The 27,269-nt window shown below is 46.0% G+C and overlaps 1 protein-coding gene across 1 annotated transcript in view; it reads right to left on the bottom strand.

Annotated features, from left to right (window-relative positions):
- The window catches only part of PRRG4 (proline rich and Gla domain 4), a 61,986-nt gene extending 42,831 nt beyond the window's left edge, over nt 1-19,155 (bottom strand). The window contains exons 1-3 of the mRNA XM_063944476.1: nt 18,948-19,155; nt 1,550-1,659; nt 246-409 (exon numbers count right to left, since the gene is read on the bottom strand). Coding sequence (XP_063800546.1) covers nt 246-409; nt 1,550-1,659; nt 18,948-18,988 — 315 coding nt within the window. The 5' untranslated portion in view covers nt 18,989-19,155. The remainder of the gene's footprint in view (nt 1-245; nt 410-1,549; nt 1,660-18,947) is intronic.
- Nucleotides 19,156-27,269: the final 8,114 nt, after the last annotated feature.

Raw genomic sequence — 27,269 nt, 5'->3', positions numbered from 1 at the left:
TGCTAGAACCTGAGCACAACCACAAAGAGCTTTGTACCCGTACGTCGCGCGTGTGCATTGCGGGGCATACGCATGCGCATAAAGCCGTTTTTTCACCTGATCGCTGCGGTGCGAAAATCGGCAGCGAGCGATCAACTCGTAATGACCCCCATAGTGCAACATGAATAGATAGTTTCAAGAGTAGATAAAGAATAACAAAAAGTTCCTAGAGGAATTCTGCACAGAAACCTCTATGATGATAATACCGTTGCATCATGATCTTCGAATATTTCCCTTGCTTCCTCATAGTTGCACCGTTCCTCATAGCACTCTCTCTCCAGGTTCCCAGGGACGAACATCTCAAAATCAAACTGGTTGTACAGAAGCCGACGTCCCAAGAAGCTGCTGGCAGCTTCTCCATTCCTAAAAACTAAAATGAAGAGTTAGATTTGAGCATGGAGTTCCCTTTTTTCAATGCAAGCCATGTAATGTTGTGAATGACAAATATCTCAAAGCTGGCTACAGTGAACAGATTTGCTTTTAGATAGGTTACATTATTTTCTAATACAGATTGCTTAGATATTATAGGAGATAAGCAGTGCGGCTGGCTATATGGCAGAGATTGACTATGTCTTCCTATTATTATTTTTATTATTATTATTGTAAGGGGAAGCAGTCAGGATCCCGGCTGTCGGGAAATCGTCAGTCAGAATACCAACGCCGGGAACCCGACACTAGTCTGAATGCCGACACCGCTATCCAGAAAGGGAGCAACATCCCGGCGCCGGGATCCCGACCCCCTGGATCCCAAATGAGGAAGCGCTGCAGAGGCGGTGGTGGTGGGGTTAGGCTTAAGCATCGTCCCGGGGGGTTAGGGTTAGGCTGCGTCGTTGGAGGGTTAGGGTTAGGCTAAGGGGTGGGAGGGTTAGGTTTAGGCAGCGGGGATGGGGGGTTAGGTTTAGGCACCTCTGGGAGGTGGTTTGGGTTAGGCACAAGGAGCGGTGGTTAGGTTTAGGCTGCGGGTAGGGAGGGTTAAGGTTATGGGGGTGGATAGAGTGTAGAACACCCTTTACTCACCCCTGTCTGTATTTTCAAATTAGTTATCCCAGCGTCGGTATTTCGAACGCCAGGATACCATATGCCGAGATCTTATACTGATCCCATTGTAAGGAATGTGTAAACCTGAGTACAGGTCACATACCTGCATGCTTAGAACAAAATAATGATCTCTGTAGCTTTCAGTCCAAACTCCCTGTTGACAACCTTTGAATCAACCTGGTTTTCCACATCTCCAGTACATGCATGGCTACTCTTGCCTTCCAAACAGGAATTATTGAAGGCTAAGGGGAGATATCCCACAGGTGGGACCTTCCCTGGACCTCCAGATGGGCTTTCCAAAGAAGGAAACTCCACTTTCACAGAGTTCTATACTATAGCATAAGCATAACTGTGTGTGTGTGTGTGTGTGTGTGTGTGTGTGTGTGTGTGTGTGTGTGTGTGTGTGTGTGTGTGTGTGTGTGTGTGTGTGTGTGTGTGTGTGTAAAGACATACAAATAAAACCGTATAATACCTTCTTTATGCTGCTTGGATCCCAGTAAATGTCTTACACAATGTGGATAGCCAAACACTGCAGTTATCAGCTGGCAGACCAGGAGCAAATGTGGAACAAATGTTTGGTATCTGCAAAACACATTTTACAGGGTATTAATTGCTATTTTATTAAAGTTAATACTTGTAAATCTGCACAGGGGTAAGTGTCTTATTTCTGCCTGTGTGTTAAAATCTCATGAAAGGGAAATTATCACAATAATTTACAGGTTAAGTCATTTTTAAATTCAGGACAATTTAAGTGGATGAGGTCCTGAAGCAAGGTGAGATAACTAAAAGTCTGCAAGTGAGAACAAATTAAGTGGAGAAGAAAGGGGGAGATAGAATGCACCCAATCTGTGGGATACCCTCCCTCGTTCAGCAAGACCTTTATACAAACCCCTAACCGTTCCCTTAAACACATCTCTTAGACCAGCTTGCCAAATCCTCGAACTTCTTAACTTCCCTGGACTACATATGAAGAATGGAAATTAAGAATGGTCCGGTGCATACAGACCTTTTTGAGGTGGTAATAATAATAAATTAGAAAAAATACATAATCTTTGCTACCACGTGAAAAAGTCAAAAAAGTATTAAAACAACACCCCACAAAAAAGTAAAAAATAGAATCAAATACATGCTTATAATAAAAAATTGTGCTTCCACTGATTTGTTTTTATACTTTTATAGACATCTGGTAATTTCCAGTACCTTAGTAACCAGTATATAGTTTTTCTGGGGTGTAGTATGGTATGCCGGCGACCGGGCTCATGGTGACCAGCATACCGGCGCCGGGAGCCCGACCGCCGGCATACCGACAACGTGGCGAGCGCAAATGAGCCCCTTGCGGGCTCGCTGCGCTCGCCACGCTGCGGGTACGATGGCGCGCTACGCGCGCCACGCTATTTATTCTCTCTCCAGGGGGGTCGTGGACCACCACGAGGGAGAAAGTCTGTCGGTATGCTGGCTTTCGGGATTCCGGCGCCGGTATAATGTGCGCCGGGATCCCGATAGTCAGCATACTGAAAACCACCCATTTTTCTGTGCCCTGTGCCGATCCTCTTCAGTGTGTGCCTAACAGCCATAATACTGACACATTATATAAATTTATCCAGGACTAACCTATAATATTGCCCATTCTAATAAGTAGACAAAAAATGCGAGGATGTTAGGGACCCACCTAATGAGGTTCACTGTGACGTGGTAGGTGAGCATGCATTTTTGGCCAAACATGAGCTAAGAAACTTATTTGAACTCCATGTTAAATTGTAGAGGTTATCATGTTGAACTGTAGAGTATATTATTATTTGTTCTGCTTATCCGTATTCTTAGGGGTCTATTTATTACATTATTTTTACTGAAATAATGTGAAAACGGGTGTTTTCACACCCTTTTCACATTATTTTAGTATCTCCTGAATGTATTAAAGGGCATTTGGAGCAGTTTTCATGAAAAACTGCTCCAAACCCTTTAATTCACTTTTTTTAGTAAGCCCCATTGCATTCCCCATACTTATAATGGGAAATGCCATGTGGACAAATTTAATGAAAACAAATGTTAAAAAATACCGCAGTGTGCCCTGTGATAATCTCGCCAGCTCAGGCTGGCAAGATCACAGGGCAGCACTGCGATAGGGAGGCATTTGCCCAGCTTTCTCTGCCCCTGGCAGAGAAAGCTGAGCGGGACACGGCTCCAGTGATCAGCTATGTGTGTCCAATGGACACACAAGCTGATCACAGTGTAAAAAGTACAAAAAAAAAGTAAAAAAATCCCAAAAACCATACTCACCAGTAGCAGCCGGTGTCCGCTGCTCCGCTGAGCGCTGCCGGGCGCCGGGTTCCCCATGTGCTGCAATGTGACCACGATGCAGTGAAGTGATGCTGCAAAGCGGCAGCGCACTTTACAGCACAGGGGGTCACCGCGGCGCCCGTCAGCCCAGCAGGAGCAGCGCGGACCGGCTCCCTGGACAGGTGAGTATATTATCTGCGAACGCGTGGGGGTAGTTGCAACAGGGGGTGTCGACCGGGTGGCGGCGGGTAGCGTCGATGACGGCGGGGGCGGCACATGCGCAGCAGGATATCGGGGTATTTTTTCCGAAAAATACCCCAATGATGCTGCGGAGTGTCATCGCAGGGACAGAGCTTGACCGCAAACTCTGTCCCTGCATGCGATAATTGATACATCCCTGCGAGTTTGGGCGATTTTATCAGCTGTCATCTGCATCTTGGATGCGGATGGTGATAAATAGGCCCCTTAGTCTTAGAATGTACATTTTCCTTTTTTCTGCATGGCACTACAAACCTCTGTGGTAAACACCAGAAGGAGGCCACACTTGGTGCAAGTGGATGGTGGCACTTGAGGATATTTAGAGTGGCACAGTCATGAACAGTCTCTCTCTTACTAGTCTCACTGCTCTGCTCCTTGTTAAGGGAGAGCACAATGCGCTGTCTTCTTACCCAGCAGCTCTAGGACACCAGACTGCCGGATCGTCTTCTTACCCAGCAGCTCTAGGACACCAGACTGCCGGAGGTGCGGTGCAACTTTAGACCCCTATGCGCCACTACACATGAGCGGCCATACTACTCATCTTCAGCTACGTCCTCCTAGAGGAAGGACATTCCCTTGAGGGGATACAGTCCTTCTCAGGCCAGTGACTTTGCATGTTCCATTGTATTACCACCACTATACCACTACATATGACAGTGTCTGCATACTCCACTGCCACCACTGTATGTATACACACAGGTATATGCTCCCATTTGTCTGCACATCACCTTTCTTAACTCCCACAACTTACTGGACCCACTTCAGTCAGGCTTTCATGCCCAACACTCCACAGAGACGGCACTGACCAAAGTAATGAACGATCTAGTCACTGCTAGATCAAAAGGCCATTACACACTACTTATTCTTCTAGATCTCCCTGCTGCTTTTGACACTGTTGACCACTCTCTTCTCATACAAACAGTACAATCCCTAGGTCTTCAGGACACAGCCCTTACTTGGTTCTCATCCTACCTATCTAATCGCTCTTTTAGTGTTCACTTCTCTGATTCTACCTCTTCTTCTCTTCTCTACCATCAGTTGGAGTACCGCAAGGCTCAGTCTTGGGTCCTATGCTGTTCTCAATCTATACCGCATCTCTTTGTAAACTAATCAGTTCCTTCGGATTTCAGTATCATTTGTACGCTGATGATACTCAAATCTACCTATCCTCCCCAGATTTATCACCATCTGTATTGGCTCGTGTCACTGGATGCCTGTCTGCCATTTCATCTTGGATGTCATCTTGCCACCTTAAACTCAACATTTCCAAAACAGAATTAATTATTTTCCCACCAGCTAAGAGTAGTTACCAAACTGATATCTCCATAACTGTTGACAATGCGACTATCCACCCTACCCCACAAGCTCGCTGCCTAGGTGTCATCCTTGACTCTGAACTGTCGTTTGTTCCACACATTCAATCTGTCTCTAAATCATGTTACATGCACCTTAAAAACATATCCAAAATACGCCCTTATCTTACACAAGACACATGCACTCATCATCTCCCGCATTGATTATTGTAATAGTCTCCTTACTGGTCTTCCCAAACATAGGCTCTGACCACTACAATCCATTTTAAATGCAGCTGCGAGGCTAATCTTCCTCGCTAGACGTTCTTCGTCTGCTGATCCGCTCTGTCAGACCTTCCATTGGTTACCGGTATTCTACCGTATTCAATATAAAATACTTTTACTTACATACAAGGCTATTAACCAAACTGCACCATCATACATCTCCTCACTCATCTCAAAATATCTCCCTACCTGACCTCTCCGCTCTGCACAAGATCTGCGTCTCTCATCCACATGAATTACTTGTTCCCACTCAAAATTACAGGACTTTATCCAGGCTTCACCCACTCTGTGGAATGCCCTCCCACGCATAAAAAGACTCTCCTCTAGTCTTTAAACCTTTAAACGTTCCCTGAAAACTCATCTCTTCAGACAAACCTACCAAATTCTTTACCCACCCACATAACCTTCAATGCTTCCCTATCTAATTATATCCTCTCTGTGCAGTCCACATAACCTCACATTTTGTCTTTCAACATTGCTGGGTGATCATATCATACAACCCATTAAGAACCTAGCAATCTGGTTATGTAACAGGTAGCATCTATCCTTGTGTATCAATGCCTATTTCCCTATAGATTGTAGACTTGCGAGCATGGCCTTCCACCCTCTATGTCTGTCTGTCTTTGCCCAGTTTTGTTCTATAACTGTTGTTCTAATTGTAAAGCGCAACGGAATATGCTGCACTATATAAGAAACTGCTAATAAATAAATAAATAAATAAATAATAATCCCCATATGTTCCTGGCTGGATCTGGTATGTCCATTGTATAGCTGTTGTACATGGTGGAAGATATAACACAAATTACAAAACTAAAGCAATGATATGGAAAGGTCATGATGGACAAATTAGGAAAAAGGGAAAAGAAAAAAAAACCAAGTGACTCCTCTGTGACTGGCATGCACAAAATAACACGCCCCAGAGAAGGAGCAGCAATGTAAATCAGACCTGAAGACTTAGTGCTCATTGATATCCCTGACAGCTCAACATATGATGAAATCTACATAGAAGTACCTTAATATACCATAAAAAATTAAAACCGACAGACAGGAGGATAAAGCATGGGGAAGAAGTATTAACCTGGAGAAGGGATAAAGAAGTAATAAAGCAGTGATAAGCGCAAGGTGATAATGCACCAGCCAATCATTAAGGATTTGAAAAATGACAGTTAGGAGGTGATTGGCTGGTGCATTACCATCTTGCACTTATCACTGGTTTATCACTTCTCCAGGCTTAATACATCTGCCCCAGTACGTTACGGATCATGTAGGACACGTTCATAGTAATTGGCAGATGATTACATCTGCGCACTTGTAGACAATAGACATCATGGGTATGCATATAGACCAACAAGGCACAGCGGCCGCCATAGAAAGTTGTAAAAATGACAGACGGCGCTGTCAACAAAAGGAACACATGACAGCTCTCACCCCTACCGCAATTAAAAAATATATATTTTTGGGAAATACAACATTTTTTCTGCATGAAAAAGTACCCATTTTCCTGGCCGCGTCCGCAAAAATAGGGCACATATCAGGGATTTTATTTGGGGCCTCAGCGGGTCCTGAAAAAAAATCCACGATAAGTTCCGGGGTCGGGCTGCCTTCGGGGCTAATTCTATAGTCCTTGGGGTATCAATTAGCAATTGTATTCCCCCTTCACTCTTAAGGGGGGTACTCAAGAAGCGATATTCTAAGCAATCTGACTAGATTGCTTAGAATTCGAGCATTATCTCTCCGTGTGTACCCCCTACAGCGATAGCGATGCGCAGCCCCGTTCATCGCTATCGCTGGTGCTAGATTGGCCTGCATGCAGGCCAATCTAGCGTGTCGCTCACTTCACCCGCTGGGTGAAATGAGCGGCCCCCCAGTCTCCCCCAGCACAGATCACGCTGTGCTGAGCGGCGGGAGAGATGTCTGCTGAGCGGTTCGCTCAGCACACATCTCTCCCACATCGGCCCGTCTATATGAACCTTTAATGCCAGGGAAACTCCAAGTAATGCAGATAAATTCATGTTGTCACCACTTACAGTATATTACCTCAACAAATGTTATCAGAAGACTCATCTTATCACACAGATCAAGTACACAATGAAATTCAAGCTAAACTGTGACAGTGGTCCATGTGCTATCCTGTCCGTGTCATCTAATTTATGTTGGGAAGACCTCCAGGATGTTAAAGGAACATTCCATCCAGGACCTGAAATGTGCAATAGTTTACCATATACCCCTGGCCAGTGTCGGACTGGGGAATGAATGCAGTGGTAGGGGCCCATGTTTAGAGGTGTGGCCAGTCTTCACAGGGGTGTGTGGCCAGTCACTACAGAGGTTTGACTAACCATTGAAGAGTGCATGGTCTGGGCCTCTTAAATATATAGTATATACTGCTTGTCCATGCATGACAATGTACTAGATTAATAACAGCAATGCACTGTAGAAAATACACCATAGTCCTGTACAGTATAAGGTAACATATGTATAATGTATAATTCAAGTGCATAGTCTGGAACCTGATCTCTAGAAGATGAGGTGGGCCCCCAAGAAGTGGGGCCCACCGGGAGTTCCTCTTGTAGGCCAGTCCAACCCTGCCCCTGGCTAATACATGTGGGAGACAGAGACAAGATACTCTGACAACTTGAAGTAATATGGAATAAAAAAATGAATTCCCTTGCAGAAAATGAAGACTTCCTCTGGTATTGGCACCCCTCCCATTTACCCTCAGGTGTTTGAATTAGCTAGGTTCCTGCATTTCAGATCACACATTGATAAGGTAGAGCAGTGGTAGCCAACCCTGGTCCTCGAGAGCTACCAACAGTTCACATTTTCCAGACCACCTAGCTGGTGCACAGGTGTATTCGTTACTCACTGACACATTTTAAAAGATCCACAGGTGGAACTAATTATTTCTAGAGATGTGCACCGGAAATTTTTCGGGTTTTGTGTTTTGGTTTTGGGTTCGGTTCCGTGGCCGTGTTTTGGGTTCGAACGCGTTTTGGCAAAACCTCACCGAATTTTTTTTTGGCGGATTCGGGTGTGTTTTGGATTCGGGTGTTTTTTTCAAAAAACCCTAAAAAACTGCTTAAATCATAGAATTTGGGGGTCATTTTGATCCCAAAGTATTATTAACCTCAATAACCATAATTTACACTCATTTTCAGTCTATTCTGAACACCTCACACCTCACAATATTATTTTTAGTCCTAAAATTTGCACCGAGGTCGCTGGATGACTAAGCTCAGCGACCCAAGTGGCCGACACAAACACCTGGCCCATCTAGGAGTGGCACTGCAGTGTCACGCAGGATGGCCCTTCCAAAAAACACTCCCCAAACAGCACATGACGCAAAGAAAAAAAGAGGCGCAATGAGGTAGCTGTGTGACTAAGCTCAGCGACCCAAGTGGCCGACACAAACACCTGGCCCATCTAGGAGTGGCACTGCAGTGTCACGCAGGATGGCCCTTCCAAAAAACACTCCCCAAACAGCACATGACGCAAAGAAAAAAAGAGGCGCAATGAGGTAGCTGTGTGAGTAAGCTAAGCGACCCTAGTGGCCGACACAAACACCTGGCCCATCTAGGAGTGGCACTGCAGTGTCAGGCCGGATGGCCCTTCCAAAAAATACTCCCCAAACAGCACATGACGCAAAGAAGAAAAAAAAGAGGCGCAATGAGGTAGCTGTGTGACTAAGATAAGTGACCCTAGTGGCCGACACAAACACCTGGCCCATCTAGGAGTGGCACTGCAGTGTCACGCAGGATGGCCCTTCCAAAAAACACTCCCCAAACAGCACATGACGCAAAGAAGAAAAAAAAGAGGCGCAATGAGGTAGCTGTGTGACTAAGATAAGTGACCCTAGTGGCCGACACAAACACCTGGCCCATCTAGGAGTGGCACTGCAGTGTCACGCAGGATGGCCCTTCCAAAAAACACTCCCCAAACAGCACATGACGCAAAGAAGAAAAAAAAGAGGCGCAATGAGGTAGCTGTGTGACTAAGCTCAGCGACCCAAGTGGCCGACACAAACACCTGGCCCATCTAGGAGTGGCACTGCAGTGTCAGGCAGGATGGCCCTTCCAAAAAATACTCCCCAAACAGCACATGACGCAAAGAAGAAAAAAAAGAGGCGCAATGAGGTAGCTGTGTGAGTAAGCTAAGCGACCCTAATGGCCGACACAAACACCTGGCCCATCTAGGAGTGTTACTGCAGTGTCACGCAGGATGGCCCTTCAAAAAAACACTCCCCAAACAGCACATGACGCAAAGAAAAAAAGAGGCGCAATAAGGTAGCTGTGTGACTAAGCTCAGCGACCCAAGTGGCCGACACAAACACCTGGCCCATCTAGGAGTGGCACTGCAGTGTCAGGCAGGATGGCCCTTCCAAAAAACACTCCCCAAACAGCACATGACGCAAAGTAAAATGAAAGAAAAAAGAGGTGCAAGATGGAATTGTCCTTGGGCCCTCCCACCCACCCTTATGTTGTATAAACAGGACATGCACACTTTAACCAACCCATCATTTCAGTGACAGGGTCTGCCACACGACTGTGACTGAAATGACGGGTTGGTTTGGACCCCCACCAAAAAAGAAGCAATTAATCTCTCCTTGCACAAACTGGCTCTACAGAGGCAAGATGTCCACCTCATCATCATCCTCCGATTCATCACCGTGTACATCCCCCTCCTCACAGATTATCAATTCGTCCCCACTGGAATCCACCATCACAGCTCCCTGTGTACTTTGTGGAGGCAATTGCTGCTGGTGAATGTCTCCATGGAGGAATTGATTATAATTCATTTTAATGAACATCATCTTCTCCACATTTTCTGGAAGTAACCTCGTACGCCGATTGCTGACAAGGTGAGCGGCGGCACTAAACACTCTTTCGGAGTACACACTTGTGGGAGGGCAACTTAGGTAGAATAAAGCCAATTTGTGCAAGGGCCTCCAAATTGCCTCTTTTTCCTGCCAGTATACGTACGGACTGTCTGACGTGCCTACTTGGATGCGGTCACTCATATAATCCTAAACCATTCTTTCAATGGGGAGAGAATCATATGCAGTGACAGTAGACGACATGTCCGTAATCGTTGGCAGGTCCTTCAGTCCGGACCAGATGTCAGCATCAGCAGTCGCTCCAGACTGCCCTGCATCACCGCCAGCGGGTGGGCTCGGAATTCTGAGCCTTTTCCTCGCACCCCCAGTTGCGGGAGAATGTGAAGGAGGAGATGTTGACAGGTCGCGTTCCGCTTGACTTGACAATTTTCTCACCAGCAGGTCTTTGAACCCCTGCAGACTTGTGTCTGCCGGAAAGAGAGATCCAAGGTAGGTTTTAAATCTAGGATCGAGCACGGTGGCCAAAATGTAGTGCTCTGATTTCAACAGATTGACCCCCCGTGAATCCTTGTTAAGCGAATGAAGGGCTCCATCCACAAGTCCCACATGCCTAGCGGAATCGCTCTGTGTTAGCTCCTCCTTCAATGTCTCCAGCTTCTTCTGCAAAAGCCTGATGAGGGGAATGACCTGACTCAGGCTGGCAGTGTCTGAACTGACTTCACGTGTGGCAAGTTCAAAAGGTTGCAGAACCTTGCACAACGTTGAAATCATTTTCCACTGCGCTTGAGACAGGTGCATTCCACCTCCTATATCGTGCTCAGTTGTATAGGCTTGAATGGCCTTTTGCTGCTCCTCCAACCTCTGAAGCATATAGAGGGTTGAATTCCACCTCGTTACCACTTCTTGCTTCAGATGATGGCAGGGCAGGTTCAGGCGTTTTTGGTGTTGCTCCAGTCTTCTGTACGTGGTGCCTGTACGCCGAAAGTGTCCCGCAATTCTTCTGGCCACCGACAGCATCTCTTGCACGCCCCTCTCGTTTTTTAAATAATTCTGCACCACCAAATTCAAGGTATGTGCAAAACATGGGACGTGCTGGAATTTGCCCATATTTAATGCACACACAATATTGCTGGCGTTGTCCGATGCCACAAATCCACAGGAGAGTCCAATTGGGGTAAGCCATTCTGCGATGATCTTCCTCAGTTGCCGTAAGAGGTTTTTAGCTGTGTGCGTATTCTGGAAAGCGGTGATACAAAGCGTAGCCTGCCTAGGAAAGAGTTGGCGTTTGCGAGATGCTGCTACTGGTGCCGCCGCTGCTGTTCTTGCGGCGGGAGTCCATACATCTACCCAGTGGGCTGTCACAGTCATATAGTCCTGAGTCTGCCCTGCTCCACTTGTCCACATGTCCGTGGTTAAGTGGACATTGGGTACAACTGCATTTTTTAGGACACTGGTGAGTCTTTTTCTGAGGTCTGTGTACATTTTCGGTATCGCCTGCCTAGAGAAATGGAACCTAGATGGTATTTGGTACCGGGGACACAGTACCTCCAACAAGTCTCTAGTTGCCTCTGCAGTAATGATGGATACCGGAACCACGTTTCTCACCGCCTAGGATGCCAAGGCCTCAGTTATCCGCTTTGCAGCAGGATGACTGCTGTGATATTTCATCTTCCTCGCAAAGGACTGTTGGACAGTCAATTGCTTGGTGGAAGTAGTAAAAGTGGTCTTACGACTTCCCCTCTGGGATGACCATCGACTCCCAGCAGCAACAACAGCAGCGCCAGCAGCAGTAGGCGTTACACGCAAGGATGCATCGGAGGAATCCCAGGCAGGAGAGGACTCGTCAGAATTGCCAGTGACATGGCCTGCAGGACTATTGGCATTCCTGGGGAAGGAGGAAATTGACACTGAGGGAGTTGGTGGGGTGGTTTGCGTGAGCTTGGTTACAAGAGGAAGGGATTTACTGGTCAGTGGACTGCTTCTGCTGTCGCCCAAAGTTTTTGAACTTGTCACTGACTTATGATGAATGCGCTGCAGGTGACGTATAAGGGAGGATGTTCCGAGGTGGTTAACGTCCTTACCCCTACTTATTACAGCTTGACAAAGGCAACACACGGCTTGACAAATGTTGTCCGCATTTCTGTTGAAATACTTCCACACTGAAGAGCTGATTTTTTTGGTATTTTCACCAGGCATGTCAATGGCCATATTCCTCCCACGGACAACAGGTGTCTCCCCGGGTGCCTGACTTAAACAAACCACCTCACCATCAGAATCCTCCTGGTCAATTTCCTCCCCAGCGCCAGCAACACCCATATCCTCCTCATCCTGGTGTACTTCAACACTGACATCTTCAATCTGACTATCAGGAACTGGACTGCGGGTGCTCCTTCCAGCACTTGCAGGGGGCGTGCAAATGGTGGAAGGCGCATGCTCTTCCCGTCCAGTGTTGGGAAGGTCAGGCATCGCAACCGACACAATTGGACTCTCCTTGTGGATTTGTGATTTCGAAGAACGCACAGTTCTTTGCTGTGCTTTTGCCAGCTTAAGTCTTTTCATTTTTCTAGCGAGAGGCTGAGTGCTTCCATCCTCATGTGAAGCTGAACCACTAGCCATGAACATAGGCCAGGGCCTCAGCCGTTCCTTGCCACTCCGTGTGGTAAATGGCATATTGGCAAGTTTACACTGCTCCTCCAACGATTTTATTTTAGATTTTTGAGTCCTTTTTTTACTGATATTTTGTGTTTTGGATTTTACATGCTCTGTACTATGACATTGGGCATCGGCCTTGGCAGACGACGTTGATGGCATTTCATCGTCTCGGCCATGACTAGTGGCAGCAGCTTCAGCACGAGGTGGAAGTGGATCTTGATCTTTCCCTATTTTTGGAACCTCAACATTTTTGTTCTCCATATTTTAATAGGCACAACTAAAAGGCACCTCAGGTAAACAATGGAGATGGATGGATACTAGTATACTTATGGATGACGAGCGACTGCCGACACAGAGGTAGCTACAGCCGTGGACTACCGTACTGCGCGTCTGCTAGTATAGACTGGATGATAATGATATAAAAAATATATATATATCACTACTGCAGGACAGGTATATATTGTATAATGACGGACCTGCTGGACACTGTCAGCACTGCAGACTCCTAAACTACTAGTATGAATAAGATAGAAAATAAAAAACCCACCACAGGTAGGTATACAATTATGGACGAGCGACTGCCGACACAGAGGTAGCTACAGCCGTGGACTACCGTACTGCGCGTCTGCTAGTATAGACTGGATGATAATGATATAAAAAATATATATATATCACTACTGCAGGACAGGTATATATTGTATAATGACGGACCTGCTGGACACTGTCAGCACTGCAGACTCCTAAACTACTAGTATGAAGAAGATAGAAAAAAAAAAAAACCACCACAGGTAGGTATACAATTATGGACGAGCGACTGCCGACACAGAGGTAGCTACAGCCGTGGACTACCGTACTGCGCGTCTGCTAGTATAGACTGGATGATAATGATATAAAAAATATATATATATCACTACTGCAGGACAGGTATATATTGTATAATGACGGACCTGCTGGACACTGTCAGCACTGCAGACTCCTAAACTACTAGTATGAAGAAGATGGAAAAAAAAAAAACCACCACAGGTAGGTATACAATTATGGACGAGCGACTGCCGACACAGAGGTAGCTACAGCTGTGGACTACCGTACTGCGCGTCTGCTAGTATAGACTGGATGATAATGATATAAAAAATATATATATATCACTACTGCAGGACAGGTATATATTGTATAATGACGGACCTGCTGGACACTGTCAGCACTGCAGACTCCTAAACTACTAGTATGAAGAAGATGGAAAAAAAAAAACCCACCACAGGTAGGTTTACAATTATGGACGAGCGACTGCCGACACAGAGGTAGCTACAGCCGTGGACTACCGTACTGCGCGTCTGCTAGTATAGACTGGATGATAATGATATAAAAAATATATATATATCACTACTGCAGGACAGGTATATATTGTATAATGACGGACCTGCTGGACACTGTCAGCACTGCAGACTCCTAAACTACTAGTATGAAGAAGATAGAAATATAATGAATGACGGACCTGCTGGACACTGTCAGCAGAATGCGTTTATAGAATAAAAAAAAAAAACACCACACGAGTGTTTAACTTTTTCAGGCAGACAATATACTGGTGGTCACTGCTGGTCAGTCACACTGGCACTCTGGCAGCAAAAGTGTGCACTGTTAAATATGTACTCCTGCTATAACTGCTCCCCAGTCTCCCCCACAATTAAGCTGTGTGAGCAGTGAGCACTACTCAGCACAGTCAGATATACATAGATGATATTATCATGCAGCACACTGAGGCTGAGCACAGATATGGTATGTGACTGTGTATCGTTTTTTTTTCAGGCAGAGAACGGATTATATTAAATAATAAATAAAACTGGTGGTCACCACTAGTATAACTATCAGCAAAACTCTGCACTCTCTGAGTACTCCTAAATTCCTAATGCTCCAGTAAATCAAGTGTCTCACTCTCTATCTAAACGGAGAGGACGCCAGCCACGTCCTCTCCCTATCAATCTCAATGCACGTGTGAAAATGGCGGCGACGCGCGGCTCCTTATATAGAATCCGAGTCTCGCGATAGAATACGAGCCTCGCGAGAATCCGACAGCGGGATGATGACGTTCGGGCGCGCTCGGGTTAGCCGAGCAAGGCGGGAAGATCCGAGTCTGCCTCGGACCCGTGTAAAAAGCGTGAAGTTCGGGGGGGTTCGGATTCCGAGGAACCGAACCCGCTCATCTCTAATTATTTCACTTGTTTTTCTGTGAGGAGACATGGAAAACATGACCTGTTGGTAGCTCTCGGGGACCAGGGTTGGCTACCCCTGAGATAGAGTAACCATATTATCCTTTCAGATGGGACGCTCATATATTACACAGGTTCTGTGGCTGATTAAAACCAGCTGAAATGTGGGCTTGAAGTCAGCCAACCACAGAACATGTGTAATCCATGAGCATTCCAGGTAAAAGGGATAATATAGTCACTCTAGATCATAAGGGTACTATTTAGAGATAAGTACTGGATACATTTATATAATGTGATATTATTAGGGATGTTAGGGACCCATGTGATAAAGTCACCTGGTCGCGGTACATGGGCCCGCATATTTGCACAAATGTGTGCTAAGAACTTCAATTATACTCCATGGGGGTCATTCCGAGTTGTTCGCTCGTTGGCGATTTTCGCAACGGAGCGATCAAGGTGAAAATGCGCATGCGCAATGTACGCAGTGCGCATACGCTAAGTATTTTAGCACAAAACTTAGTAGATTTACTCACGTCCGAACGAAGAATTTCCATCGTTGAAGTGATCGGAGTGTGATTGACAAGAAGTGGGTGTTTCTGGGCGGAAACTGACCGTTTTCTGGGAGTGTGCGGAAAAACGCAGGCGTGCCAGGATAAAACGCGGGAGTGTCTGGAGAAACGCGGGAGTGGCCGGCCGAACGCTGGGTGTGTTTGTGACGTCAAACCAGGAACGAAACGGGCTGAGCTGATCGCAGTGTAGGAGTAAGTCTCGAGCTACTCAGAAACTGCTAAGAATTATTTAATCGCAATTCTGCTAATCTTTCGTTCCCAATTCTGCTAAGCTAAGATACACTCCCAGAGGGCGGTGGCCTAGCGTGTGCAATGCTGCTAAAATCAGCTAGCGAGCGAACAACTCGGAATAACCCCCCATGTTAATTGTGAGGGTTTATTTAAATTATTTTTACTATCAGTGATGTTCTTAGTGCTAGGAGTGTGCGTCTCTTCCTCCAGGAAATGAAGACTTCAAGCTTGGCTGCTTTATTTAATTATGTTTATTTTTGTCATGCATTTTTGTATCCTGCTTTGTGATTGGATGCGCATATTTAACACACTACTGTTGTTGAGCTATATAATTTTTTCATTCGTGACAGTGCTGTGTGCTGAACACGCTGCCAGCTCCGTCTGCTGTTTTTAACCAATGCTACAACGATTTACCATCTTATTGTTGCATAATATCGTATGCCGTCATGTTTAAAACATTCGAGGAGACGTTTTAAGCTTGGAGAGAGATAAAGTGGAGGATGATAAAGTACCAACCGTTCATCTTCTGTCATTTTTCAAGCACAGACTGTAAAATGACAGTTAGAAGCTGATTGGTTTGTACATAGGGGTCTATGTACTTAGCCCTGGAAAAAGATATAGTAGAAGGCGATAAAGTACCAGCCAATCAGCTCCTAACAGTCATTTTTTTTTTCAAACACAGTCTGTAACATGGCAGTTAGAAGCAAATTGTCTGGTACTTTATCTCTGGTCACTTTATCTCTCTCCAAAGCATAACCATAGTACTCTTTAATGGGTCTATTTATTAACATTATTTTTACAAAAATAATGTGAAAAAGGGTGGTGTTTTCACACCCTTTTCACATTATTTTAGTATCACCTGAACGTATTAAAGGGCATTTGGAGCAGCTTTCATGAAAAACTGCTCCAAACCCTTTGATTCACTTTTTTTTAGTAACCCACATCACATTCCCCATACCTATAATGGGAAATGTGATGTGGCCAAATTTACTAAAAAATAAATGTGAAAAAATACCGCAGTGTGCCCTGTGATAATCAGGCCAGCTCAGGCTGGCGAGATCACAGGGCAGCACTGCGATAGGGAGGCATTTGACCAGCTTTCTCTGCCCCTGGCAGAGACAGCTGAGCGGGACCCAGTTCCAGTGATCAGCTACGTGTGTCCAATGGACGACACACAAGCTGATCAGTGTAAAAAGTAAAAAATAGACCAAAATAAAAACCATGCTCACCTGTCCAGGGAGCAGGTGTCTGCTGCTCCGGTGAGCGCTGCCGGGCGCCGGGTCCCCCATGTGCTGCAATGAGGTGATCCCGGTGCAGTAAAGTGATCCTGCAAAGCGGCAGCGCACTTTACAGCACCGGGGGTCACCGCAGAGCACAGGATCCAGCCCAGCAGAAGCAGCGCGGACCGGCACCCTGGACTGGTAAGTATATTGATCTTTTTAGGAGGGAGGGGTGGTCCGCGGCACGCGGGGGTAGTGGCGACGGGGGAGTCGACCAGGCGGCGGCGGTAGCGGCAATATTGGCCGGGGCAGAGCATGCGCAGCAAGACATCGGGGTATTTTTTACGAAAAATACCCTGATGATGCTGCGGAGTATCGTCGCAGGGACAGAGCTTGACCGCAAGCTCTGTCCCTGCATGCGATAATTGATACATCCCTGCGATGTAATCAATTATCACAGTGCGAGTTTGGGCGATTTTATCACCTGTCTTACGCATCCTGGATACGGATGGTGATAAATAGGCCCCTAAATCTTTCCAAGCCTTGATACATCCATTGATACCCACATATGGTGGTGTTCAGAACACAGAGGCAGATGTATTAACCTGGAGAAGTGATAAGCGCAAGGTGATAACGCATAGGCCAATCATTACGGATTTGAAAAATGACAGTAAGGAGCTGATTGGCTGGTGTGTTATCACCTTGCACTTATCACTTCTCCAGGCTTAATACATCTGCTCCAGTGTTACTTCTGCTGCATTTTCTGAATGATATACCTGATCTGAATCTGAATCGCATTGTGTTCCTTTTGTTGACAGCGCCGTCTGTCATTCTTAAAGCTTACTGTGGTGGCCACTGTACCTTGTTTGTCTATATGTCTAATGTCTACTACATGCATTAACAGCGCTCTCTAATCATATGCCGATTACTATGAATGTGTATACACTATATATACACACAGACAGGGTATTATTGACGCCGTCCCTTAGGTGCGGATCTAAATAACCACCCACTGTTTTCCACATTACCTATTTAATATGAGTTTAGATAAAGCAAGCAACCACCTCACTAACATGCACTGTCCATGTGCTGTCAGGACGGAAGGACAGAACTGGAATACAGTATATTAATAAATCACATTTATTTGTCTGGGGGGGCGGTGACTTTCTGCATTTCCCAGCATCACTAGTTTCTCACACACATGAGTTTAGAGAAGCCAAACATAGCTCAACAGACATGTTCTGTCTGAGCCCAGGGAGGCCGTGTAACATTACCACTCATTAATGGGAATTTTTACTCAAGAAACACACCTTGTAGCAATGCATTATGGGTAAGCAAGGGAAAATTGAGCAATACTCCAAATCATACTGGAAAAGAACCAACAATTGTGCCACACACCCATGTCATTCACTGTACAGACTCTAGTGTAACACTGTGTGCTACATGTACTGTATTCTACTCTGGTGTCCTGCACAGAAGTGACTACACTGAGGTGTAGTAATAAGTGCATTCACACAATGTACGTGGCAAGTGTCTTTATTGATAAGGTGAGGCATGTCTGTTCCCACAGGTAGCTGGACTGCTGCTCTCCAGCTGTGGTATCACAGGTACAGACATGTCCAGGCATTCAGAGGGCATGCTGGTAACTGTTGTCCCATATAAGCGGCAGAGCTAACGGTTGCCTACGTCAGGGATAGCAGTAACACAATATCTTCTGCTCACCATCTAGGATATTAATAGCAGTTCAAAATCCTATAATCAAGCCTGAAATCTTACCATTACAGATACTACAAGTGGATACATTCAAAGATATTAACATATCTATCTATCTATCTATCTATCTATCTATCTATCTATCTATCTATCTGTCTGTCCGTCTATCTAAAACATGATAACAAATAACATAAAATACCCCATATGCATTCTATAAAGACGATAATGAACTAATAAAAAACTTTTAGTAACTTTTTGGATAGAGATACACGTGGATTCAGTCGGTTTGGGCACCAGTGCTGGATATTCCAATATCTTACAATATATAAAGAACTTACCTTAATGCTGGAGCCAGATAACCATTGTTGAATAGATTCATCAGTACCCAAGAATCTTGTGGTCTACTGAGTTTGTTCTAATGATACAGTTCCTGAGCAGTAAAGAGGTCCTAGCAGAACACTGTACTATAATGAGACTGTAGCAGCAGTGTATGTTCAGGGCTAGCCTGTTAGAGTCTGTATATGTAACGCTGTTATAGAGCCTGTGCTATTGGGGGTAGGAAGAGTCCTATTTACATTTACACCAGGAAGTCCTAATGCAGGCAGGTAGCTCCTCCTGCAATAGGTGGGTATGGATGACATAAACTAGTACAGGGCTAGGCACCTGTCTTGTCTTGAACGTGAACTACACCTGAGTCACAGGGAAGCTATTTATCTAATACAATCAGGACAGGCACTTCTGGTTTGAAGGAATTATTACTAGTGATGACTATATTAAGAATAATCTAATAATATTGGAAAAACAAAACCAATTAATAAATTATTTATTTATTATGCTGTTCCGGTTATAACAAAAGAGTCCAACTTTGAAGATTTGAACACAGATTGGGCGGGATGTACCGAGCCTTTGCGGTACATCCCGCCATTTACTGCATTAATAGTAATCACATATGTACTAAGAAATGCAATTAGTATCACAAAAGACAGTTCTCCACGATAGAACTCCCCGATAGGTTGCAGCGCAGTCTGAAAGGGGCCAGTAGAAATAATCAGAGTTGAGCTACCTGGTATTTCAACTCCGGTATCGACCACGGTTGAGCACATACAACTCGGATTGCTGTGCGGTGTGAACGGGTAAGCCGGATCGAGGTGACCTGGCACCCGTTCACACTATAAGAAGAGGCGGCGCTTGGAAATCATCTGATCTACAAGCACCTCCTCAGCACGCGTCACCGCTGACGTCACCAACCCGCCAATATGCCGGGTTGGTGCTGCAGTCTGAAAGGGGCCTCAAGCGGGTTACACCAGGGAAGGAGCTAAGGCATACTTGCCTACCTGACCCTCTCCATGAGGGAGAAAATGCTCTGTTCCTGGACTTTCCTGGTAATGTATGATTGCCATCACCTGTGGTGAGACACCTTTCTTATCAATTAACTCGCTCACCACAGGTGATGGCAATCATACATTACCAGGAAAGTCCAGGAACAGAGCATTTTCTCCCTCATGGAGAGGGTCAGGTAGGCAAGTATGAGCTAAGGGGGTCATTCCAAGTTGATCGTAGCTGAGATAAATTTAGCACAGCTACGATCATCTTCTCAGACAGCACAGGGCTAGTCCGTCCCACGTCAGTCTGCCCCCCCCCCCCCCCCCCCCGCACGAGTACAAAAGCATCGCACAGCGACGATGCTTTTGTACTTGAAGAGTAGCTCCCTACCAGCGCAGCTCCTGCGGCTGGCCGGGAGTTACTCGTCGCTGCCCCGGGTCGCAGCGGCTGCGTGTGATGTCACGCAGCAGCTGCGGCCCGCCCTCCACAACACGGTCCAGCCATGCCTGCGCTGGCCGGACCGCGCCCCAAAAACGGCGGCCAAACGCCGCCGTGCCGCCCCCTCCCACCCAGCGACCGCCTCTGCCTGTCAATCAGGCATGATATCGGTCGTCTGGCATGCACCGGCGCACTGCGGCGCCGGCGCATGCGCAGTTCCGACCCGAACGCTGCGCTGCGAGCAACTGCAGCGTGCGATCGGGTTGGAATGACCCCCTAAGTACAAGTCCTGGGTGTGACCGGCTAATGCGGTCTGAAAGGGGTATCAGTATATCCCAGTGTTCTTTTCCTCGCAGTATATAATATGGGAAGAGACAAGAGAAAGTACCAATGTGTGTAGTGATATCTTTCCATATGAAAAAAGTGCAAATTTCCACCCCATGATATCAATGGTGTGGTGGAGTGGTGATGGAAAGGAAAGTATACGCTGCTCACACTCTAATGTGCAGTACAGTGCATGTAAAGGTTTCTTTTGAATCAGGTCTTCAAAGAAGGAACGTATTGCATAATTATTATTTTAATGATTATTGTCTTGTATTTAGCACCTTAGACTCAGTCTATCCCTTTTTATATTTCTATACCTGAATTTTGAAATGTGGTGACGTTTCTGGGCGGGACACGGCTTAGGGCAGCTTATTGCGCCACCTATTGGGAATCCATCATTATTTATATTGTGTAAATAAAGAAGCACTGCGTATTCAAAATTAGGTGGTGATTTATCAAAGCTTGGAGAAAGGTGGAGAGAGCTAAAGTATCAACCAATCAGTTACTGTCATTTTAAAGGCTGTGTTTGAAAAATGACAGTTAGAAGCTGATTGGTTGATTCTTTATCTCTCCTACTTTAGCTGTCTGTAAGCTTTTATAAATCTATCCCAAAATTTTCTAAGTTAGAGGTAACATATTTTCCCCATAAATGTGTCATGACAGTAATTAAAGTGCCGTGGAATATGTGTGCCCTCTATAAATAACTGGTAACAAATGTAGAAAGTATATACTGTACATATAAGTAAAGTTGAGCAATAGCTATTATGAAATCGGAGTTTTGTGTAAACATGAAAGGTGATTTATCAGTAACATTTAACTCCTTGAGAATGTCCTGGGAGGAGAGCTGTCAATCATCATTATGTTTTGTACACTATGGAATCGCATCCACCTTAACCCCTTCTCAACTGGAGGGAATTTGTACCTTAATGGAGAAATCATTTTTTTCTGTTTGGCTTTGCTAACTAACCCTTTCATTGGGTGTAGTATGGATTGCCGGTGGTCGGGGTCCCGGCGACCAGCATACCGGTGCCGGAATCCCGACTGCTGGCATACTGACAGCTGGATGAGCGCAAAGGAGTCCCTTGCAGGCTCGCTGTGCTCGCCACGCTGCGGGCACGGTGGCGCGCTATCTATTCTCCCTCAAGGGGGGTCATGGAAAAGATGTCGGTATGCCAGCGGTCGGGATTCCGGCGCCGGTATGGTGGTCGCTGGAAGGCCGGCCGCCGGCAACCTGAAGACCACCCATTTCATTTATCTATAAAACTAACTAGGAAAATTCCTTTTGGGTAAGTTTATTATTTCAGAAGGGAATGGGTCTTCTTTTGCCAAATTATTGGATGATTTGACTGTTTTATGGGTGTTAGCTTGGACGTAGAGAACCACACGCCGAGCCCCGGTAAAGGGGCATGGCTTAAAAAGGGCGTGGTGATGCCCTATACTATACTAATTAATATAAAAATATACAGTAATTGTGGGGCCACTTTACACTCCATAGGGGGGGTGCAATTTTAATGCAGGGGGGCACGGTGGAGGGCACTTGCTTTCCACCTTACCTGAACGGGAAGTGGGTCCCTCTGCCACAGCCAGCACCATCTTTCCAGTGATATTTGGGAAGATGACGCTGGCCACTAGATAAGGACTCTGGCACAGTACCAGAGTCTTTGCTTTCTATGTGCAGCACCATCTTCCCGAAAAGATCACTGGGAAGATGGCACCGCCGATGTCAGCAACAGGTTTCCTTGGCGGGGGCGGTGGGGGGATCCGGGCTCCTACAGCAGCCCGCGGGCCCAGGTAATTTGTGACCCCCCCATCCCTATTGGAGCCACCGGGCCGTAATGAATAATTGGCAAAACAACCATTGCAAACACACCTTGTCATTACAGGCCACCAACCTCCTCATGATCTCTACTTACCTCTCTGCACCCTGCACCCATTTTTTTTTAATACTCACCTCTCCAGAGTTCCACGCCAATGGCAGCATCTCTCTACAAATCACCAGAAAAATGGCGCGGCTGCCATTTTCCTAGCATTTTGCACATATGCAGTAAGGAAATCTCTAGGAAAATAACTGCCATGCCATTTCCCCAGAGAACTGCGCAAGCACAATAGAGTTTGTGCCCCCTAGTGTCAGACTTCACTGCACTGCCCGGCTGTCAGCTAGAGAGAAAGACACCGGACGCAGGAGGCTGCCCACAGGTCTCCTCCTCTGTTAACGACATCATATGGTCAGCATATAACAGTAAACATGTTGACGTGTTCATCAAATTCTCAAACCATCGTCTTTCACCCCTAGGCTATTCCACCCAATTATCACTTCTCTAAAATTTGTTCATCTTCGATAAAGTAATAGTAAATAGTACTGCTATGAACAAATAGATTTTTGGACTCGCAAGATGCTGAAGAGAACTCCAGTGATGAATCATTGGACTTGCAAAGGTTCTGTAGAGAGCTCCAGTACTAATTGGAAAAGTAGCTGCCTTGGCCCTAATTGAGGGAAGCACCAGCTCTATTAGGGTGAAACTCCTAGAGCCCTCAAGTGACGTTTCACCATTATCTACCACCAGTTGTTCCCTTAGTGCTGGTTGCGCATACCGGTACTTAGGGGACCACCTGGACTTAATTCCTCCAGGAGTAGGAGCTCACCCAATAGACCAGTGATCCCGGATAGCACTGGATAGCAACAGTCTAGCCAGAAATAAAGGGCCGAAGTTGCTTGGCCTCGCAGGTCGTCACTTGGCAGGTCAGGTGTACTGGATGGAACAAGGCCTAGAGGGATGTTTGCAAACTGACTTGATATACAGGACTGACAAAAATTATATCTTGTGGAGTGCTTTGATGATAGACCAGGTTTGCAGGATAAACTAACATGTGGACTTACAGGATAACCTGTAGCATGGATTGCAGGGTGTGAATGATAGACCAGATTTGCAGAATTGACTGTAACGTGTACTCACAGTCTAAACTGTAACGTGGATTGCAGGGTATGACTGACGGACAGGTTAGCTGGATTGACTGTAATGTGAACTTGCAGGTTAAACTGTAATGTGGATTGCTCGGTATGACTGACGGACCAAATTTGCAGGATTGACTGTAACTCAAATTTACAGGATAAATTGTAACGTGGATTACTGGGTATGACTGACGGACCAAGTCTGCAGGATTTACTGTGACGTGAACTTGCAGGATAACTGTAACATGGATTGCAGGGTATGACTGACGGATTAAGTTTGCAGGACTGACTATGATGTAAATTTGTAGGATAACCGAAATGTGTATTGCGGGGTACAACTGACAGACCAGGTTTACTGGATAAGATAAAGATCCGGATACAACACAGAGCGACAAGGGCTCCTGCAGTAACAGAGGACTATAATCGGCAAAGTGATGCAGGAGTGTCAGTGAGATAAAGGGAGGAAGGGCCAATCCTGAGGCTTGCTGAGACAAGCCCCCTAATCACAAACTCTGTACAGCTGGAGCGCTGCACGTCCCTGCTGCACCCCTCTTCCCCCTGCTTTTCCTCAACCCAACCCAGTTTTTTTCTTATTTCTCTCTGTTGTTGCACTTACTAGATGTTACTGGTTAATACATCTTAATTTAAAACAATAAAAACATGGTAGTTTGATGTTTTCTCTCCTTAATGTGTGACGTATGTTATAGCTTCAGAACCTCTTTGCCCATATCATGTACCCTATCTTTACTACCATACAGACTGTTATGTTATTTTGTCTGTTGGGTCATATGTGTATCTGGCCCCCCATATGTGTATCACGCCCCTATTTCCATTGACCACACCCTGTGTGGCATGTGGCCACACCCATTTTTTGACATGCGCACACAGTATCACTAAGCCTTTTTTTTCTACTTGCACCACTGGTCTTTCTTTTCCTGACACTCTCTCTTGCTTCCCTCTCTGTCTCTATCTTTCTCTCTCCCTCCCTCCCTCTGATACTTTCTCTCTCTTTTGCTCTCTCCCTGATGCCCTCTCTCATCTCTTTATCTCTCTTTCTCCCTGACACCCTCTCTCTCTCTCCTCTATCATTCCCTCTTTTGACATGACACCCTCTCTCTCTCTTGCTCCAACACCCTCTCACTCGTGCTCCAACACCCCCTCTCTCTCTCTCCCTGACCCACCCCTGTCTCTCTCTCCCTTTCTTTCTCTCTCCTCTCTTATCATGAAACCCTTTCTCTCTCATTCCTCTCTTTCTCCCTGATACCTTTCTCTCTCATTCTCCTCTCTATCTTAACCTGACACCCTCTTTGTTTCTCTCTCACTCCCCTCACTCTCTTTCCTACTCCCATAAGAGGAATTGTAGTGATAGTGGCAGGGGGGGATGTGTGGATGCGGGGGTCGAAGTGGGGTGGTTGCCCAGAGATATCTCCCCCACCATGGTGCTACCTCCTTTTTCGTCATCGTAGTACTGCCTCCCCCTTGCCAGAGGCTCCGCCTACCCCCCAACCTAAAAATGTTCTGACACCCCTGATCCAAGTCACACAAAAGCATAGGATTTGGGTGGAAGTCCAAGTGATATCTGGAGTGCACAGATACCACTTGGACTTCCACCCAAATCCTATGCTTTTGTGTGACCTGGACCAGACCTTCGAAAGCATGTTGAATACAAATGTTGAACTCTAAGGGCCTCCTTTGGTGCAGCTACAATTACATCACTGTTTGGGGACTCCTCTGAACACAGTTCTGTAAAACCTGCTGGACACAGGACCCCAGGTCCATAATTGGGACCCATTTCACCTACCAGGACCCATCACCTACAACCTTCTATTGGAACATATACATTAAGATCATAATAAAGAACAGGTCACCTTTACTTTGTCACAGCACTGTGGATTTGGAATCCTGCATAAGGGGTGACTATACTTTTTTGCCACTTTTTTCATGCTGCATATATTTACATTTTTTACCATTTATTTTTGCCACTTGTGTGCAATTAATTCATGATACACATTTCAATTGATGCTTTTATTATATATTATACATGTGTGTCTTTTTATACAATAGGTTCAAATAAATACATATTAATTCATTTTCACTTCATTTGTGTAGTGTTAGTGTATTCTTTCCTCAAAGAAGCGCTGTGTTTTCCCTCACTTCATTTGTATCCTATGTCTAAGAACCGCCATTGTACTCCATGTTAAATTGTATTGATTTGTTTTGATTATCAGTATTCTTAGTGCTTAGTGCGCACCTGCATTTTTCTTTTTTCTGCATTTTATATGACGGGACTAGATATTGTGGTACAGGATGACTTTTATAGCATCGTTGTCTAGTCTCAGATTAGGGTGAGATTTAACAGACAGAGAAGAGCACTTCCCTGCTCACAAGCTGCTGATACAATGCATATGGTATCATTAAGCAACTCCTTGTATAGGCTTGGTTGAAATCACTAAATTACCATCCTATGCCTTGCCCATCTATTTCATGTATGTCTCTATCATGTCCCACCCAACTCTATTTTGTTATACCTCTATTCTGTGTCTTATGGACAGGGCAGCCACCAGGAGGGGACTGTGGGGACTGGTGTCCCAGGCCCTTACAGAGAGGGGGGCCCACCCTTGGCTACTATCAAAAATACCTGTAGACCTGCACCAGTCTGTGAATCAACAGCAGTCTGATGCGCAGGGAGGACTTCTTAAAACAAGCCTTTTCTGTGCATCAGCTCTCTGTAAACTATTCCTGTAGGACCGCAACACTCCACCTATACGTAACGTCACAATGTATGACATCACATAGCGTTGAAACTGTGCTGCAGAATCTTTTTTTGGGGAGGGAGGGGCCCTGTATATTTTGTTAGTCCCGGGCCCCATCATTTCTGATGGCAGCCCTGCTCATGGATGGTAGGTATGAGATTTAAGTATGTATGCTGTGAGCTGTTTCGCGCCACGTACCACTCAACTGTCCCAATGCAGGCACAACAGTCCAGACACAGGGCCGGTTCTTGCCCTTGTGGCGGCCCGGGCAAAAATAGGGGCGTGGCTTCATATGGGGGCGTGGTCAGTTACGCCCCCATTTGTGCCCCTGTAGCGCAGCTGGAATAAAAATAAAAATAAAATAAAAGTATACTTACAACCCCCGCTCCTGATTCCAGACCTCCTCCTCCGCCGGCGCCGCTCTTCTCCAGTCCTCGGATCTATGGGAGAGACGTCATTACGTCTCTCCCATAGCACAGCATAGACACTAGAGGTCAATTATGACCCCTAGTGTCTGTGCCACTATGCTGTGCATTGCGCGATGACGTCATCGCGCACCGCACAGCAAAGGTCCTCTCCATGAAGAGAAACATAGCGTCTAGTTTCCCTTCATGGAGAGGACCTTTGCTGTGCGGTGCGCGATGACGTCATCGCGCACCGCACAGCACAGCACAGGTCCTCTCCATGAAGGGAAACTAGACGCGTAGCGTCTGGTTCCCTTCAAAGCGGGGGACCAGCGGCGGGCACAGCGGGGGGCACAGTGGCGGATCTTGCCATGGTGCGGTGCCCTCTGGATGGCGCCGGCGCCCTCCGGAAGGCGGCGCCCCGGGCAAAAGTACTGCTTGCCCGTGGCAAGATCCGCCACTGTCCAG

Source organism: Pseudophryne corroboree, chromosome 11, assembly GCF_028390025.1.
Source record: "Pseudophryne corroboree isolate aPseCor3 chromosome 11, aPseCor3.hap2, whole genome shotgun sequence".
NCBI lineage: Eukaryota > Metazoa > Chordata > Amphibia > Anura > Myobatrachidae > Pseudophryne > Pseudophryne corroboree.
This window is presented reverse-complemented; position numbering and strand designations above follow the sequence as displayed.